Genomic DNA, 15,050 nt, shown 5'->3' with positions numbered 1-15,050 from the left:
CTCTTAATTCTTGTAGAAGATGCTCTGCTCCCTAGTCTCCAGCCTACCTTCCTAGCTCCTCTTTCTCTCATTATATATGGAACACACAGCCCAGTGCTGAAACCAGTCCCGAGTTTCTGCGCTGTTCCTCAATACTCTAGGCTCTTTCTGGCCTCACTCCACTTCTTGACATACTCCTACTCCATTCTCCAAGGCCCAACTTAAATGTCAGTGAGGCTTCAGTGAAGCTTTTCCAAACTCTCCCAAGAATGGTCACGCCTTCCTTTTCCCCCGGGTTTTCTTCTATTTAATTACATAACATATTTAATACACTTTTTTTTTTGAAGATTCTATTTATTTATTTGACAGACAGAAATCACAAGCAGGCAGAGAGGCAGGTAGAGAGAGAGGAAGGGAAGCAGGCTTCCCGCTAAGCGCAGAGCCGGGTGTGGGGCTCGATCCCAGAACCCTGGGATCACGACCTGAGCCGAAGGCAGAGGCTTTAACCCCTGAGCCACCCAGACGCCCCTTTAATATACTTTTTTAAAATGATCTGTGACATATCTGCCTCACCATGGCAGTATGATCTTCTAGTTTAACAGAGTGAGCACTTACCAAATAAATGCTTTCTATCTCCTTTAATGTTTGCTCTAATTTGTACACTGGGATTGACACCAAAGTTGGAAAAGAGTAAAATTGGAAAACCAACCCACCCATTTCTTTTTTTTCTTTTCTTTTCTTTTTTTCTTTTTTTTTACGATTTTATTCATTTGAGAAAGAGTAGAGAGTGAGTGAAAGGGAGAGAGAGTACAAGCCAAGGGGAGAGGCAGAGGGAGAGAGAGAAGCAGACTCCCCTCTGGGCAGGGAGCTCGATGTAGGGCTGGATCCCAGGACCCTGAGATCATGACCCCAGCAGAAGGCACCCAAACTCCCCTAACCCTCCAATTTCTTAATCTAATTTTCATTCTTTGACTGGGGGAGGGGGGCGATACGGGAATTGGTAGAGGCATGTTCCCACCTAGAGATTCTCTTCCAGATCTCCCTTCTTTTAAAACTGCCAACAAGTCATGTTTATTTTTAGCAAGGAAGGACCATTCAACTAAAGTTGAAGAAAAGTGGGGTTAACCAGGTTTTTTAGTTGGGTTTCTACATGTATGTTGTTTTTGGTTCACCATATTCCCTGATCTTAAACCAAGGTAGGATTTGCATTAAATAACCACTAATCTCCCAAATACATACTTTAATAATGATTGGCTTCCATCATTCTGCAGCATTTATTGCAGGTACTCCTTTCTTTGTCTACTCTCTTGTGTTTATTTCTTTTGTGTATTCCTTCTCTTCTCACCCCCACCCTCAGCACTTTGCACTGTGTGTGTAGGTACTCCCCTCTATCTTGACCAAGTTTTACCCTGCCTGGCACATAAAAGATCCTCAGTAGATATTTGATGGCCACTTGCTCACCAAACACAATCTCTTATGCACAGCATGTTCTTTTTAACACCTAAAATCCCCCCTACTATAATTCCGTTCCCTTCATAACCTCCTGGATGACTGATACTATAACTGTTGGCCAAAAAATCTTGAGATTTTTTTTTTTTTTTAAGATTTATTTGACAGGGGCGCCTGGGTGGCTCAGTGGGTTAAAGGCTCTGCCTTCAGCTCGGGTCATGATCCCAGGGTCCTGGGATCGAGCCCCACATCAGGCTCTCTGCTCAGCAGGGAGCCTGCTTCCTCCTCTCTCTGACTGCCTCTCTGCCTACTTGTAATCTCTCTCTGTCAAATAAATAAATAAAATCTTTAAAAAAAAAAAAAGATTTCTTTGACAGAGAGAGATCACAAGTAGGCAGAGAGGCAGGCAGAGAGAGAGGGGGAAGTAGGCTCCCCGCCAAACAGAGAGCCCGATGGGGGCTTGATCCCAGGACCCCGAGATCATGACCTGAGCCAAAGGCAGAGGCCTAACCCACTGAGCCACCCAGGTACCCCATCTTGAGATATTTCTTATCTCATTATTCTTTTGTCTGGTTTCTTAAGTTTATCAGTACCAATATCCTTGAAATACACTTGGTTACATCATAGAAATTCCCTTATTGCCCTCTTCCAGGCACTATCTGCCTCCCCATCCCTCTTTCAACCAAAGGGGAATGACTGTCTTGACTTACCATAGATTGGTTTTGTGTGCTTTATGTAAATGGAAAAATACAATATGAACTCCCTTGTAACTGGCTTCATATTTTGGCATAACATTATTTTGTGAGATTCATCATGTTGATGAATTATTGTGGGTGTTACTGCAGATTGGTTATTGTCACTGCTGTCTAGCAGTCTATTATGTGAATGTTCTGCAATATCCCACCCATTTTACTCCTGATGGACATATGAGTAGTTTCCCTCTTTTGGCAGTTAACAGCGCCCTGCTGTGCGTTATAGAACATGTCTTTTAGTGAGCACGTGTTGCATTCCTTTGGAAATTTTTGGATCATTGGGCATGCATCGGTCCAGCTTGCCAAACAGTTTCCAAAGTAGTACCAATTTACACTCCCACCAGCCTGGGTAAGAATTCTAATGATTCCATATTCTCACTTAGTTGTCTCTGATGGTTTGTAGCAGTGTCTTAAGATAGTTTAATTTGCGGGTCTATGATAACAAATTGAAGTCCACTACCTTTTCATTTGTTTGTTGTTGGGTTTTTGTTTTGTTTTATTTTTTGGAAACGCTGATGTGTGTTAGTCTTTTGTTCATTTTTCCACTGATTTGTCCGCCTTTACTGACCTATTGAGTTCTTTATATAGTCTTAACAAATCATTTTTCAGTTACGTGTGTTGCAGGTATCTCCTCTAATTCTCTGGCTTCCCTTTTCACTCTCTCATTAGTATGTTTTGTTGAACAGAAGTTTTTAATTTTAACATATTCTGATTTGGGGGGGTTTCTTTTACGGTTCGAGTTTTTTGTACCCTATTTAAGCAGTCCTTGCCTCCTCTAAGGTTACAGAGTTGTTCTTCATTTTATCCTACAAGCATTATTGTTTTAGCTTTCACATTTATATTTGCAGTTCATCTGGAATTGATATTTCTGTATGGTGTGAGATAGGGGTGAAGATTTATATTTTTCCTTACAGATATCCAATTGGTCATCAACCTCCCTTCTTCATGATACTGTAATGTCACCTTCTTTATATATCATGTGACCATATATATGCATCTAGTTACTTTTTTATTCTGATAAAATACACATAACATATCCCATGCTAACCGTTTTTAAGCATTTTAACCATTTTTAAGCATTAAGTACATTTACATTGTACAATGTACAATGTACAATGTACACCACTATCCATTTCCAGAACACTTTTCCTCTTGCAAAACTGAACTCTGTACCCATTAAACAGTGAGTCCCCGGTGCCACTTCCTCCAGCCCCTGGCAATCACCATTCTACTTTCTATCTCCATGAATTTAACTACTCTAGGTCTCTTGTATAAGTGGAATCATACAAGAGCACCTGGGTGGCTCAGTCAGTTAAAAGTCTGCTTCAGGGGGCACCTGGGTGGCTCAGTGGGTTAAAGCCTCTGCCTTAAGCTCAGGTCATGATCCCAGGGTCCTGGGATCGAGCCCCGCATCGGGCTCTCTGCTCGGGTGGGAGCCTGCTTCCCTTCCTCTTTCTGCCTGCCTCTCTGCCTACCTGTGATCTCTGTCTGTCAAATAAATAAATAAAATATTAAAAAAAAAAAAAGTCTGCTTCAGCTCACATCATGATCCTGGGGTCCTGGGTCCAGCCCCACATTGGGGCTCTGCCTCAATTTCTTCTCCCTCTGCCCCTCCTCTCACTGGTATGCTTTCTCTCTCCCCCTCTCTCTTCAAATAAATAAATAAAAATCTTTAAAAAAAAAAAAAAGTAAGTGGAATCATACAGTATCTTTCTTTTTGTGACTGGCTTATTTCACTTACCACTATGTTTTCAGGTTTTGTCAATGTTGCAGCATGTGCCAGAATTTTCCTCAGGTGGGAATTCTTAGACCCAGTCGGATATCTGCCCTGTGTTCTCGTACTTAGCTACTTCCCGGAGAGAGATCACTGACAGGATTCGGAGGAGGGAGTGAGCACACAGATCTGAGATGGAACAAATGAACTTTATTCAAATACTCTAGAATATTGAATGCTGGAAAATGTCCCCTTAGATCATGTCATTAGAAAAACTCAAGGGGGAGATGTTTTCTCAAGACCAGTCCATATACTCCAGATGCTGTTTTGTGGAAGTTAAGTGGAGCCTTGGCTCTTTTGACTCCAACCCCAGATTCCTCCACTAATTTCAGCTGTATTTGTAATCACACACTGGACTCTTTCATCTCTGAAAACTTAAATTCAAATTTCATTCAGAGCAAGAATCCCTCATTCAGCCATCATTCTCACTTCTTGTTACACTTGCTTGGTTTTGTTTTGTTTTGTTTTTTAATTTTTGTTTTAAAACCTCATGAAGCTATGCCATCTCTGCCCTCTGTCCTTTTTGGCCTCCCTCTTTTAATCACTTCTGCCCCCAGACCTAGACCTCACAATGCATCACTTCATCCACGCTCTTGTAATATTTTCAACTGCCTTACCCATTCAGGATTCTGTTAAACCCATCTGGCAAAAACCCAGCTCTGGATAAATCCAAATGTTGACCTCTTGTGAGCCTACCTCCAGTCCTCCAAATGCAGCTGGAAAAAACCTCAGACCTCCACAGGCTAATGTTACTAAAAATTACAGTCTCCTCCCCAGCTGGGTTCTCAGCTCTGCCCAGCAGTCCTCAGAGGTTTCCCTGTGCAGCTCTTTCCCCATTATCAACTGTGGTTCTTTAAAAGCCTCTTTTTTTTTTTTTTCCCTGAGACTATCTTTCCCTCTATGTTGCTGAAGGAGTAAATCCCATCTTAAAAGATCTTCCTTAATTTTCTGTAAGTGTGCCTAAAACTTTCCTGAATCTATGCCCCATATGTCATCTCTTTGATTACAGTAGAAACTGTACACTATCGGCTTCTAAGGCTAAATCCTTCCATTTTTACTCTGAATCCCTTGCCTTATTTGTTCTCAGGGCTCCGTGCCCACAGCATTTGACCAAAGCATTCCAATCTTTCTTGTCTTTATGAAAATTCTACTCTACATCCCCCTGTAGCTAGTATTCTTTCTCTCTGGATCCTCTCCATTTTCTCCTTACCCCCTGCGTTGTACCTTCTTAACCCACTACATTCTGGCTTCTGTTCTTGGCAGTCCACTGATTTCACAGTGAAAGTAAATGAAGACCACCCACCAATTGTTTTTCACACATTTTGCTAAATCCAAGGCACTCTTTTTAGTCCTGACCGTGCTTGACCCCACTGCAACATTGAACCCCATGGATGCCTCCTTTCTATCCATTCTTGGTGCCAGTCCCTGATCACACTTCCAGTTTTTCTAAATGTGATAGGCCCTTGTGTTTCCAGTTCTTTAGAGATCCTTTTGCCTCTGCCTGGATGGTGCGTCCGGCAAGCCTCACCAGCTAAGTCACTTGAATCCTTCAGCCCCATCCCAACCATCACTTTCTCCAGGAAACATTCTCTGACGTAACTATTCTCTACAAAAGACTGAATTGGGTTCTTAATGATATTTCCAGGCTCAATCTTGTCACAAGTTCAGCAATCTTTTTTTTTAAGATTTTATTTCTTTATTTGATAGAGAGACCATAAGTAGGCAGAGCAGCAGGCAGAAGGAGAGGGAAAAGTAGGCTTTCTGCTGAGTAGGGAGCCAGGCAAAGGGGCTCCATCCCAGAACCCCGGCATCATGACCTGAGCTGAAGTCAGACACTCTACAGACCAAGCCACCCAGATGCCCCAGGATCAGCAGTCTTTTTTCCTATAAAGGACCAGATAGCAAACATTTTAGACTTTGCAGGTAAAAATCAAGATTAGTGTGAAAGTATGTATACAATAAGAGAGAAAACAAATTTTCATAATTTTTGTTGAAATCCAAAACATAAAGGAGTACAATTTTATTGTATGTATAAGCCTACTAATGAGAAGAATGGGATTACTTTTGGTGGGAATAACATTTCGTTTAATTGGGGTTCTGAGTTAGTGTTTCCTGTCATCAGAATCCATTGCTAATCTGTAATGAAGGTTGTTTCTTTAAGAGAAAGAGAGGGTGTGTACATGAGGATTTGGTTGGGGCAGGGAGCAGAGGGGGACAGAGAGAGAATCCCAAGCAGGCTCCAAGCCCAGTGTGGGCCCGATGCAGGACTCATTCTCATGACGCTACAATCATGACCCAAGCAGAAGTCAAGAGTTGAATGTTTAACCAACTGAGCCACCCATGTGCCCCGTAACGAGGTTTTATTTACTATACTGAATATATTTTTTCTGTGCATAGTTTTGCATTACAGATGTTACAAGGGAAAAATAATGAAACATAACCCCTATTCTCATGGAATTAATTATCTGTTTGTAAAATTACCATTGCAATGAGAGATCTACTTTAATAATTCTAATATAGCATTACTGTTTTAGGACAGAGATGAACTAGTTCATTACAAGTGCCTAAAATAATTTTGAGACAAATTCGAGACAAATCCTAAAGAAGAATACCTATGAAAGACTGAAGCCAGGTGTGTCCTTAATTTTATTAGAAAGTTTATAGTGGCTTATACCAACTTACATTTTCAATATTCTTTTTCCTTTTTAGGTCACTGTCTCTTAATATTCTATTCCTTCATTATATAATAGGTATTTCCTTTGATACAACCCACTCTTTTACAGTATTTTTCCTGTGATCATTTTTCAAAAATAAGGCTTTGCATCCTTCTCAGATGAGTTTTATCTCCATCTATTTAACTATGCTCTTTTTTATATACCACACTTGTTTCTTTAAAAATTTAAGGCAAATTTATCTGTTAGTTATAAAACCAAGGACAGCACCTATTTAGACCATTTAGTCTTTTAATCATTTGAACTGTATAAAAGAATAGTAAAATCTTTTTTCTTAAGATTTTTTTTCTTTAAAGATCTTATTTATTTATTGAGAGAGAGAGACAGAGATAGCAAGAAAGAGCACAGGTGGGGAGGAGAGGGAGAAGCAGGCTCCCTGCTGAGCAGAGAGCCTGATGGGGGACTTGATCCCAGGACCCTGGGATCATGACCCAAGCCGAAGGCAGACGCCCAACTGACTGAGCTACTCAGGTACCCCTCAAGATTTTATTTTTTAATAATCTCTACACACAGCATGAGGCTTGAACCTGCAACCCTGAGATCAAGAGACATGTGCTCTACGGACTGAGCCAGGCTCCCCATAAAATCTTTCCTTAATCCAAACCAATCCAAAATTACCCAGTTAGTGTCAAGTTGACAAATTACATTGGTAACACTCTCATATAAGAAAAAGATGGAAGCAAAAGAGAAAAAAGAGAGAGAGACAGGAAAAAAAAATCTTTAATACATAGAATGAAGAGGAAGAGATTAGAGCTAATCTCTATGAAAGGGAAATTTTCATAGTCATTTTCATGGTGCAGCCGTGACCTCTAGAATTTTGAAGAAAGGGTTATTGATAGAAGGTGGTATCTTCCCCTTCTTATTATAGTCTAAAAGGTGTTTTCCCTAGGAATTAATATACATAAAAGATAATTAGAAATTATTAAAGACATTAATCATTAAGCTTGCAAGTCAGATACAGTCTCCATGTATAGTTGGGGAACACTTACCTACTAACTATGCAGTCAATCTTAAACAAGAGTTGGAGAGGGATGCCTGGGTGACTCGTTGGACATCAGCCTTCAGCTCAGGTCGTGATCCCGGGTCCTGGGATCGAGCCCCCGCGTCAGGCCCTGTGCTTGTCTGGAGGCCTGCTTCTCCCTCTACCTTTCCCACTGCTTGTGTTCCCTCTCTCAGTGTGTCTCTCACTGTCAAAAAAATTAAAAATCTTTTTAAAAAAAGAGTTGGAGATATGGTTCCTGTCCCTTAATTCTTAATGTTTTCCTCTTTTGCTGCTTGATTGTCCTTTTCTAGGCATGCTGAATTACTAGTGTAGCATGTGGTAAAATTCCTACCTTTATTTAATGACATACAGAAGAATATTGAAAAAAATGCATCAGATTTTTAAAAACAAAAATTTGGATTTTAAGTCAACTTACTGTGTATTGAGTATTAAAAAAAAAAAAAGATTTTATTTATTTATTTGACAGACAAAGATCACAAGTAGGCAGAGAGCAGACAGAGAGAGAGGAGGAAGCAGGTTCCCCGCCACACAGAAAGCCTGATGCAGGGCTCTATCCCGGGACTCTGGGATCATGACCTGAGCCGAAGGCAGAGGCTTTAGCCACCTAGGTGACCCCTTGAGTATTTCTTCTGTAGAAATACATGAAGAGGGGATAGGAAAAAAATGTTCAGAAATAGACCAAATGTTCCAAAACTGGCCCTTTTTCCCTCAGCTTAATACCAGTAAACCCAGATACCACTGGTAGTGCCACTGACATGTTTAGTGGTCATGTTAAACTTAAAATGTGAAAAGCAAACTCTTGGGGGCACCTCGCTGGCTAAGTCAGAAGAACTTGTGAATCTTGATGTCAGGGTCATGAGTTCAAATCCCCTGTTGAGTAAAGAGATTACTTAAATAAATAAACTTTTTTTAAAAAAGCTTTTTAAAAAAAGATGTGGAAAACAAATTCTTGACACTTCCCCCAAACTTGCCTTCCTCTTAGTCTTCCCCATATTAGCAAATAGCGTTACCATCCTCCTGGCTGGCCACTCAGGCCAGAAACCTAAGACTCAACCTCAAGTCCTCCCCCCGCCCCCACAGTCTTGAGGTCTTTTATTTTCTTTACATTTGTCATGCCATGAATTCATAGGGAATGGGTTCCAGCAGTTCAGGCTCGTTTCCATTGGTTCTTCCAAAGTGTGCTTCTCTGGGCGGAGCAGGCTGACGCTTCAGTTGTACCCAAGTACCTTTCTCTTTGGCTTCCTCCTTTTTCTGCTCATTTTCCTTCACACGCTTCAGGAAGCTACCTCGGCTCTTTGAATGTTTAATATGCTCAATGTGTACATTCATTCTCTTGGCAGGAATCTTGCCCTTAACTTGTTTGTTTAGAACAATGCCAGCAGCATGCTGAAGTAACATTGTAGACTCTTCCGTTTTGCCATGGTAACATTTGTGGGGCATTCCCTTTTGAACAGTGCCCATCCCTTGATGTCCACCATATCACCTTTCTTGTAGATTCGCATGTATGTGGCCAAAGGAACAACTCCATGTTTTCTAAAAGGCCTAGAGAACATATAATGGGTACCTCTTCTCTTTCCCTTTGTGTTGGTCATTTTGGTGAATTACTGGAAGATGGCGGTTCCAGCCAAAAGGCCTCAAGTCCTTTTGGGGGGGGGGGGTCACTTCTCCCATCCAGACCATTAGCAAGTCCTCTTTGCCCTTCCTTCAAATTATGTTGCAAATCAAATTATTTCTTGCCAGCTTTCTAACTCATCTCCCTTACTCCCAATCCCCCAGTCTATTGTCCATAAGCAAACAGGTATTTTAAAAAAATGTAATTCAGATTATGTCTCTCCAGACTTAAAACCTCTCAGTGACTGCCTATCATTAAAACCCAAACTCCTTACCACATCTCATATTAGTATCTGTTGAGTGCTTAGTGGATGCCAGCTACTGTGTAAGATGCTTTGCGTGTGTTAATTGACGTAATCTTCACAATAGCCTTTTGAGATTGGGAGTATTATTAACCTCATATTACAGATCAAGAGTATAACACAGGTTGGTTAAATAATATCCAGGGGCACCCCAGTGGCCCCAGCGGGCTGAGTGACCAGCTCTTCGTTTCAGCCCAGGTCCTGATCTCAGGGTGGTAAGATCAAGTCCCACACTGGACTGCCACTCAATGTGGGGCAGGGACTGTCTGCCTGAGATTCTCCCTCACCCCTCCCCCCACTTGCACATGCTCTCTCTTTATCTCTCTCTCTCTCAAATAAATAAATAAATCTTTAATGCATAAATAATATCCAAATCACATAGCTAGTTAGCAGCTAAGCTGGAATGCAAAGCCAAAGAGTTGACTCCAGAGCATACAGTCTGGCCCCTTTATCCCAGCCTTATCTTGTCATTTTGCTGACTTGGCTTGTCCTTCAAGCATATCAATCTTAGTTCCATGATGGGATTTTTGCAGTCGCTCTTTCTCTGTCTAGACTGTTCTTTCCTCAGATGGTTTGGTGGCCACTGTCATCTCATCATTTAAGTTTCCATTCAGATGTTTTCTCTGAAAGGCCTTCCCTGACCTCTGTCTTTAAAATTCCTTTCCCACATATTTACAGTCACTCTTTATATTTGTTTCCTTTTTATATTGTTTTTGTAGGAGTATTTACTTAGTAAGTATTTGTTGGATGGATGGATGTTGACTCTTCATTGAATGTTGCCTAGTATAGTGATTAAGGGTAGAGGCTCTGAAATCAGACTCCTGGGTCCATATCCCAACTCCTGTACTTAATTGTGTGAAGTTGGGCAAGTTGCTTTCTGCCTCAGTTTCCTTATCTGAAAGGTAGAAATAATAATACTTCCTAATAGGGTTGTTGTTAGAATTAAATAAGTTAATGGTAATGCATGTGAATCTTTTTTTTTTTTTTTTAAGTAGGCTCCACACCCAGCATGGAGCCCAATGCAGGACTCTAACTCACAACCCTGACCTCAAGACCTGAGCCGAGATCAAGAATCAGACACTTAACTGACTAAGCCACCCAAGTGCCCCTTGCATGTGAATTTCTGAAAATAGGGCATAGAAGGGGCTCTTGGCTGGCTCAGTCAGTGGAGCATATGACTCTTAATCTCAGGGTTGTGGGTAAAAGTGCATCACATATCAGAACTCAAGACATATTTTTTCTCTTTTATTTATTATTTTCAAGTTTTTGCTATTATTAATATTGAATGACTAGCATGCCAGGAAAGTTCTTTGGAAAATCATATTTTCAGGCCCTACTCCAGGCCAGCTGAATCAGAATCTCTGTGGAAAAGGCCCAGGAATTTTTTTAAAAGATATTCTGGCTTAGGGCATGCATGCATAAATATACATATGTAGATACATAGATAGATATTATATATATATATATACATATGTGTGTATATATATATATATATATGATTTTTTGGCAGTTGTGATAAGCATCCAGGTTTGGGAACTATGGCAGCAGAGTTTTAGCGTCACTGCTCAGGTTCAGTATAGACAGGTATGACGTGACATCATGCAATGGCATTATACAGTAATTTGTAATTTTGCTAAGTTGTAGAGTGAGAGCAAGTCATTGTGGTGAGTGGTTCCAGAAAATCCCCATCCCCCATCCCCAGCATCAACATCCTGGTGTAGCCTCATTCTCTGTGTCTTTACTAGTAAGCAGTAAAGCTTAAAGTGACACTAATTTTTGTTTCAGCTTGAAAAATCATCTCAAAAAGAAAACAGGGATGCCTGGGTGGCTCAGTCAGTTGGGCATCTGCCTTCAGCTCAGGTCATGATCCCAGGGTTCTAGGATCAAGCCCCGAGGTGTGCTCTATGTTCAGCAGGGGAGTCTGCTTCTCCTTCTCCCTCTCCCTATGCCGCTGCTTGTGCTATCTCCCTCTCTCTCAAATAAATAAACAAATCTTAAAAAAACAAAACAAAACTGGGAAGTATGATGATGCCAGTAAAGATACTTTTTAAAGTGGTGGTTCTTAATCATAAACCAGAATGGATAGTCTTGATTATTGATTTTTAGAGTATGGAATGGCAAATTTGTTGCTTGGTTAGCACCGTGACGTAAATATTGCCTATCAAATGCTGTCTGTAGGAGCAAAAACTCGTGAAACTATCTTGGCAGTTGCACCAACCAAAATTGGAACCAATGCAAAAATTGTAAGATGTCAGGGAAGTTATATGCCATTGTTACAGTTACAAGTTTGGGTATATTAATTTTTTTGTGAATCTTATACTACGTAAACCATGATTGCTGTCTTTCTGTAGTTGGAAAGACAAAACCACAACATACAAAACAGGGACAAATGAGATTAAATGTTCCTAATAAGTAATAGCCCACAGGTGCTGTGAATTTCAGAAGAGAAGATATAAGATCCCAGCTAGGGGGTTCATTGAAACAGTTGTGGCCACTTAGGACTTACACAAGAAATTTTCTTCAGTTGCAGGACCAGCTCTGCCCCCTAATTATAAAAGCAGTAGCTCGGAGTCCTCAGACAGTGATGAGGACAGTAGTTCATTATATGAAGAAAATCAAGAATCTGAAGACGATGACAGTGGTCCAGTGGCAAGGTCGGTCACTTAAATTAAATGATAAACCAAGCTTCAAATCTAGCATACATTGGCTGAAACAGATAGCTAGTCAGAGAACAACATATCTGTATTTTTACAGCAGAAGAAGAAATCCTTTCACACAGCATTGCCTCATGAACTATGCTGTGGAGAAAGAAATTTATTCTAGTAGCAGATAGCTGTGGAGATACCTAGGATTTTGATTAAATTCTTATTGAAAGGATTTTTCCTGAAAGTATTGCTGCAATGACTAAATATTCTAAATAAGCCATAGCATTTCTTTTAAAAATTTTTTCTACAGTGGATGGTTTTTGCTTAAGTAAATGAATGACTTCCCTCTAACAATCTTACTTACCATAGATCCATGTAAATAAGAAGTGGAATCTTTGTTTAGTATTGGGTTGCAAGGTTTTTTTTATGCATTTTAAAGATTATGGACAGAAATAGCAAGTTAAAACCCTTCCTGAATGAGATTAAAATGGAGAATCATGAACTTTTTTCTCCAAAATTTTCAGCATGTAGACTGTTCAAAACCTCAGCAAGTGGAATCTTGAATTAACACTGTAGAAAATATAGAAAACTGATAAAGTATTCCCACCAGAGAGAATTAACCAGTCTCTATTCTAGACCAAAAATAAATTCCAAGAAAAGGTTAGTGTAAGATCTACTGTGGTATCCATTTGCTGTTATTGGGCAAGATTAATTTGTTAGTATTTATTATCAGCATTCATACAACTAGTTGGGAGTTAATGGCTTCCTTTAAAACTCAAAACTTCTCTGTGAAAAACATTTGCATAAAGTTGCGCTACTGTATTTTTAGAAAACAGAGGAGAAATCAAGATGACGACGACGATGATGATGAAGGGTTTTTTGGACCAGCTCTTCCTCCTGGATTTAAAAAGCAGGATGATTCTCCTCCAAGGTGATAATGTGTGATAGTTCAAGCCTGTCTTGTCTGAATATTTCAATTGGTGTTTGTTAATTCACTAAAGAGTTGTCCAAAATTGTTGTTTAACTTACAGACTTAGGTAACATATGAAATGCATAGGGAAAAGTAATTGTCTCCTATAACAAAAATGACTATTTCATTCTATATAAAAATTTTGTGGTTTATAAAAAAAAACTTTGCATCTCTTAGGTGATGTTCACAAGAGTGTTTTGTAGTAGATTGATTGGAACATTATCCTTCTTCCCCCCTTTTTTAAATAGTTAAGGTTGCACACATAGGGAGTGTCCTGTCTGGCCTGGGGCTGGAATCCTGGTATTTGACTTTTAATATCAGACACTTTTTCAGTTTTTTGGTGATAGAAGAAACAATTCCTGTATGCCACGTTTAACAGTTTGACTGACTTTTCTGTACCTCAAATTTGCCATCTGATAAATAGGATAACAACAAGTACCTTTCAAAATTGTTGCGATGATTGAGATTTCATATTTACATACATATACACATGTGTGTATGTCTCTTACGTGATACCTAGCCCCAAGTGAGTATATAGTAAGTATTGATTCCTATCTTCTTGGAATTGTATAATTTTTAAATGCTGAATATGAAATTGTACACCAAATTGTTTATACTTCAGAACGTTATTACTCATATACAAGAGCAAATAGAAGGGGCTATTGTACATTTTACTTTCAAACTTTGTAATCACATTCGTCAGCTCCAATTTTCATATTACTTTGGTCTTTTTAGAATTAACAGGGATAAACTCTCCACTGATTTTGTATGGCCCCCAAGTCAGGAATAATCTTTAAATGGTCACTGAAAAAACAAAGACAAGCATGCCTACAAGTCCCAATGGTGGCCTCAAAGCTTAAAATGTCCTCTATATGGCCTTTTACAGAAAATTTGCTGACCACTGGGGCACAATATTCCTTTCAAGAAAACACATTATTGGGGCGCCTGGGTGGCTCAGTGGGTTAAGCCGCTGCCTTCGGCTCAGGTCATGATCTCAGAGTCCTGGGATCGAGTCCCGCATCGGGCTCTCTGCTCAGCAGAGAGCCTGCTTCCCTCTCTCTCTCTCTGCCTGCCTCTCCATCTACTTGTGATTTCCCTCTGTCAAAAAAAAAAATAAAATCTTTAAAAAAAAAAAAATTAAAAAAAAAAAAAAAAAAAAAAAACTTTAAAAAAAAAAAAAAAAAAAAAGAAAACACATTATTAGGTGTAGAGCAATTTCTTTCTTGAGAGTTGTATTTTGGCTATTAAATGGCCAGGATCAGAACCCAGATCTTCTCCTGGTAGCGTTTTTCCTCTGCCAAGAAGCTTGCCTGTGAGGCTCTAGTTGAACTCAGTACAACCTGGAAAATTCAGCTCAGGACTTCAGTGCCATGTTGGTTGGTAATCCTGGCACAGTGACATCTCGGGGGAGAATGTTGGTATGAAAGAAAGAATGAAGAAACTGAAAAGCTCAAAAGAGAGGAGAAAATATCTTGTCTGTTATTTTTTCCCTGATGTAAGGCTTTCTCTCATTTGGAATGATGAGATTTTAGGCGCTTTTCGCATTTGGAATGATGTCAGTTCCCTCAGAAATGTGGCAGTGGGGCAGCTTGAAAGAAAATGAACTTTGGGGGGGCGCCTGGGTGGCTCAGTGGGTTAAAGCCTCTGCCTTCCACTCAGGTCATGATCCCAGCGTCCTGGGATCGAGCCCCACATGGGGCTCTCTGCTCAGCGGGAAGCCTGCTTCCCCCTCTCTCTCTGCCTGCCTACTTGTGATCTCTGTCTGTCAAATAAATAAATAAAATCTTAAAAAAAAAAAGAAAAGAAAAGAAAATGAACTTTGGCATCAAGGAG

General features: G+C 40.0%; 1 protein-coding gene and 1 pseudogene across 1 annotated transcript in view; one reads left to right on the top strand and one right to left on the bottom strand.

Annotated features, from left to right (window-relative positions):
- The window catches only part of GPALPP1 (GPALPP motifs containing 1), a 40,086-nt gene that overhangs the window by 605 nt on the left and 24,431 nt on the right, over positions 1–15,050 (top strand). The window contains exons 2-3 of the mRNA XM_059378358.1: positions 12,127–12,256; positions 13,077–13,178. Coding sequence (XP_059234341.1) covers positions 12,127–12,256; positions 13,077–13,178 — 232 coding nt within the window. The remainder of the gene's footprint in view (positions 1–12,126; positions 12,257–13,076; positions 13,179–15,050) is intronic.
- Positions 8,800–9,284, bottom strand: LOC132002753 (large ribosomal subunit protein eL21-like; annotated as a pseudogene).

This window comes from Mustela nigripes, chromosome 15 (genome assembly GCF_022355385.1).
Source record: "Mustela nigripes isolate SB6536 chromosome 15, MUSNIG.SB6536, whole genome shotgun sequence".
Taxonomy (NCBI): domain Eukaryota; kingdom Metazoa; phylum Chordata; class Mammalia; order Carnivora; family Mustelidae; genus Mustela; species Mustela nigripes.
This window is presented reverse-complemented; position numbering and strand designations above follow the sequence as displayed.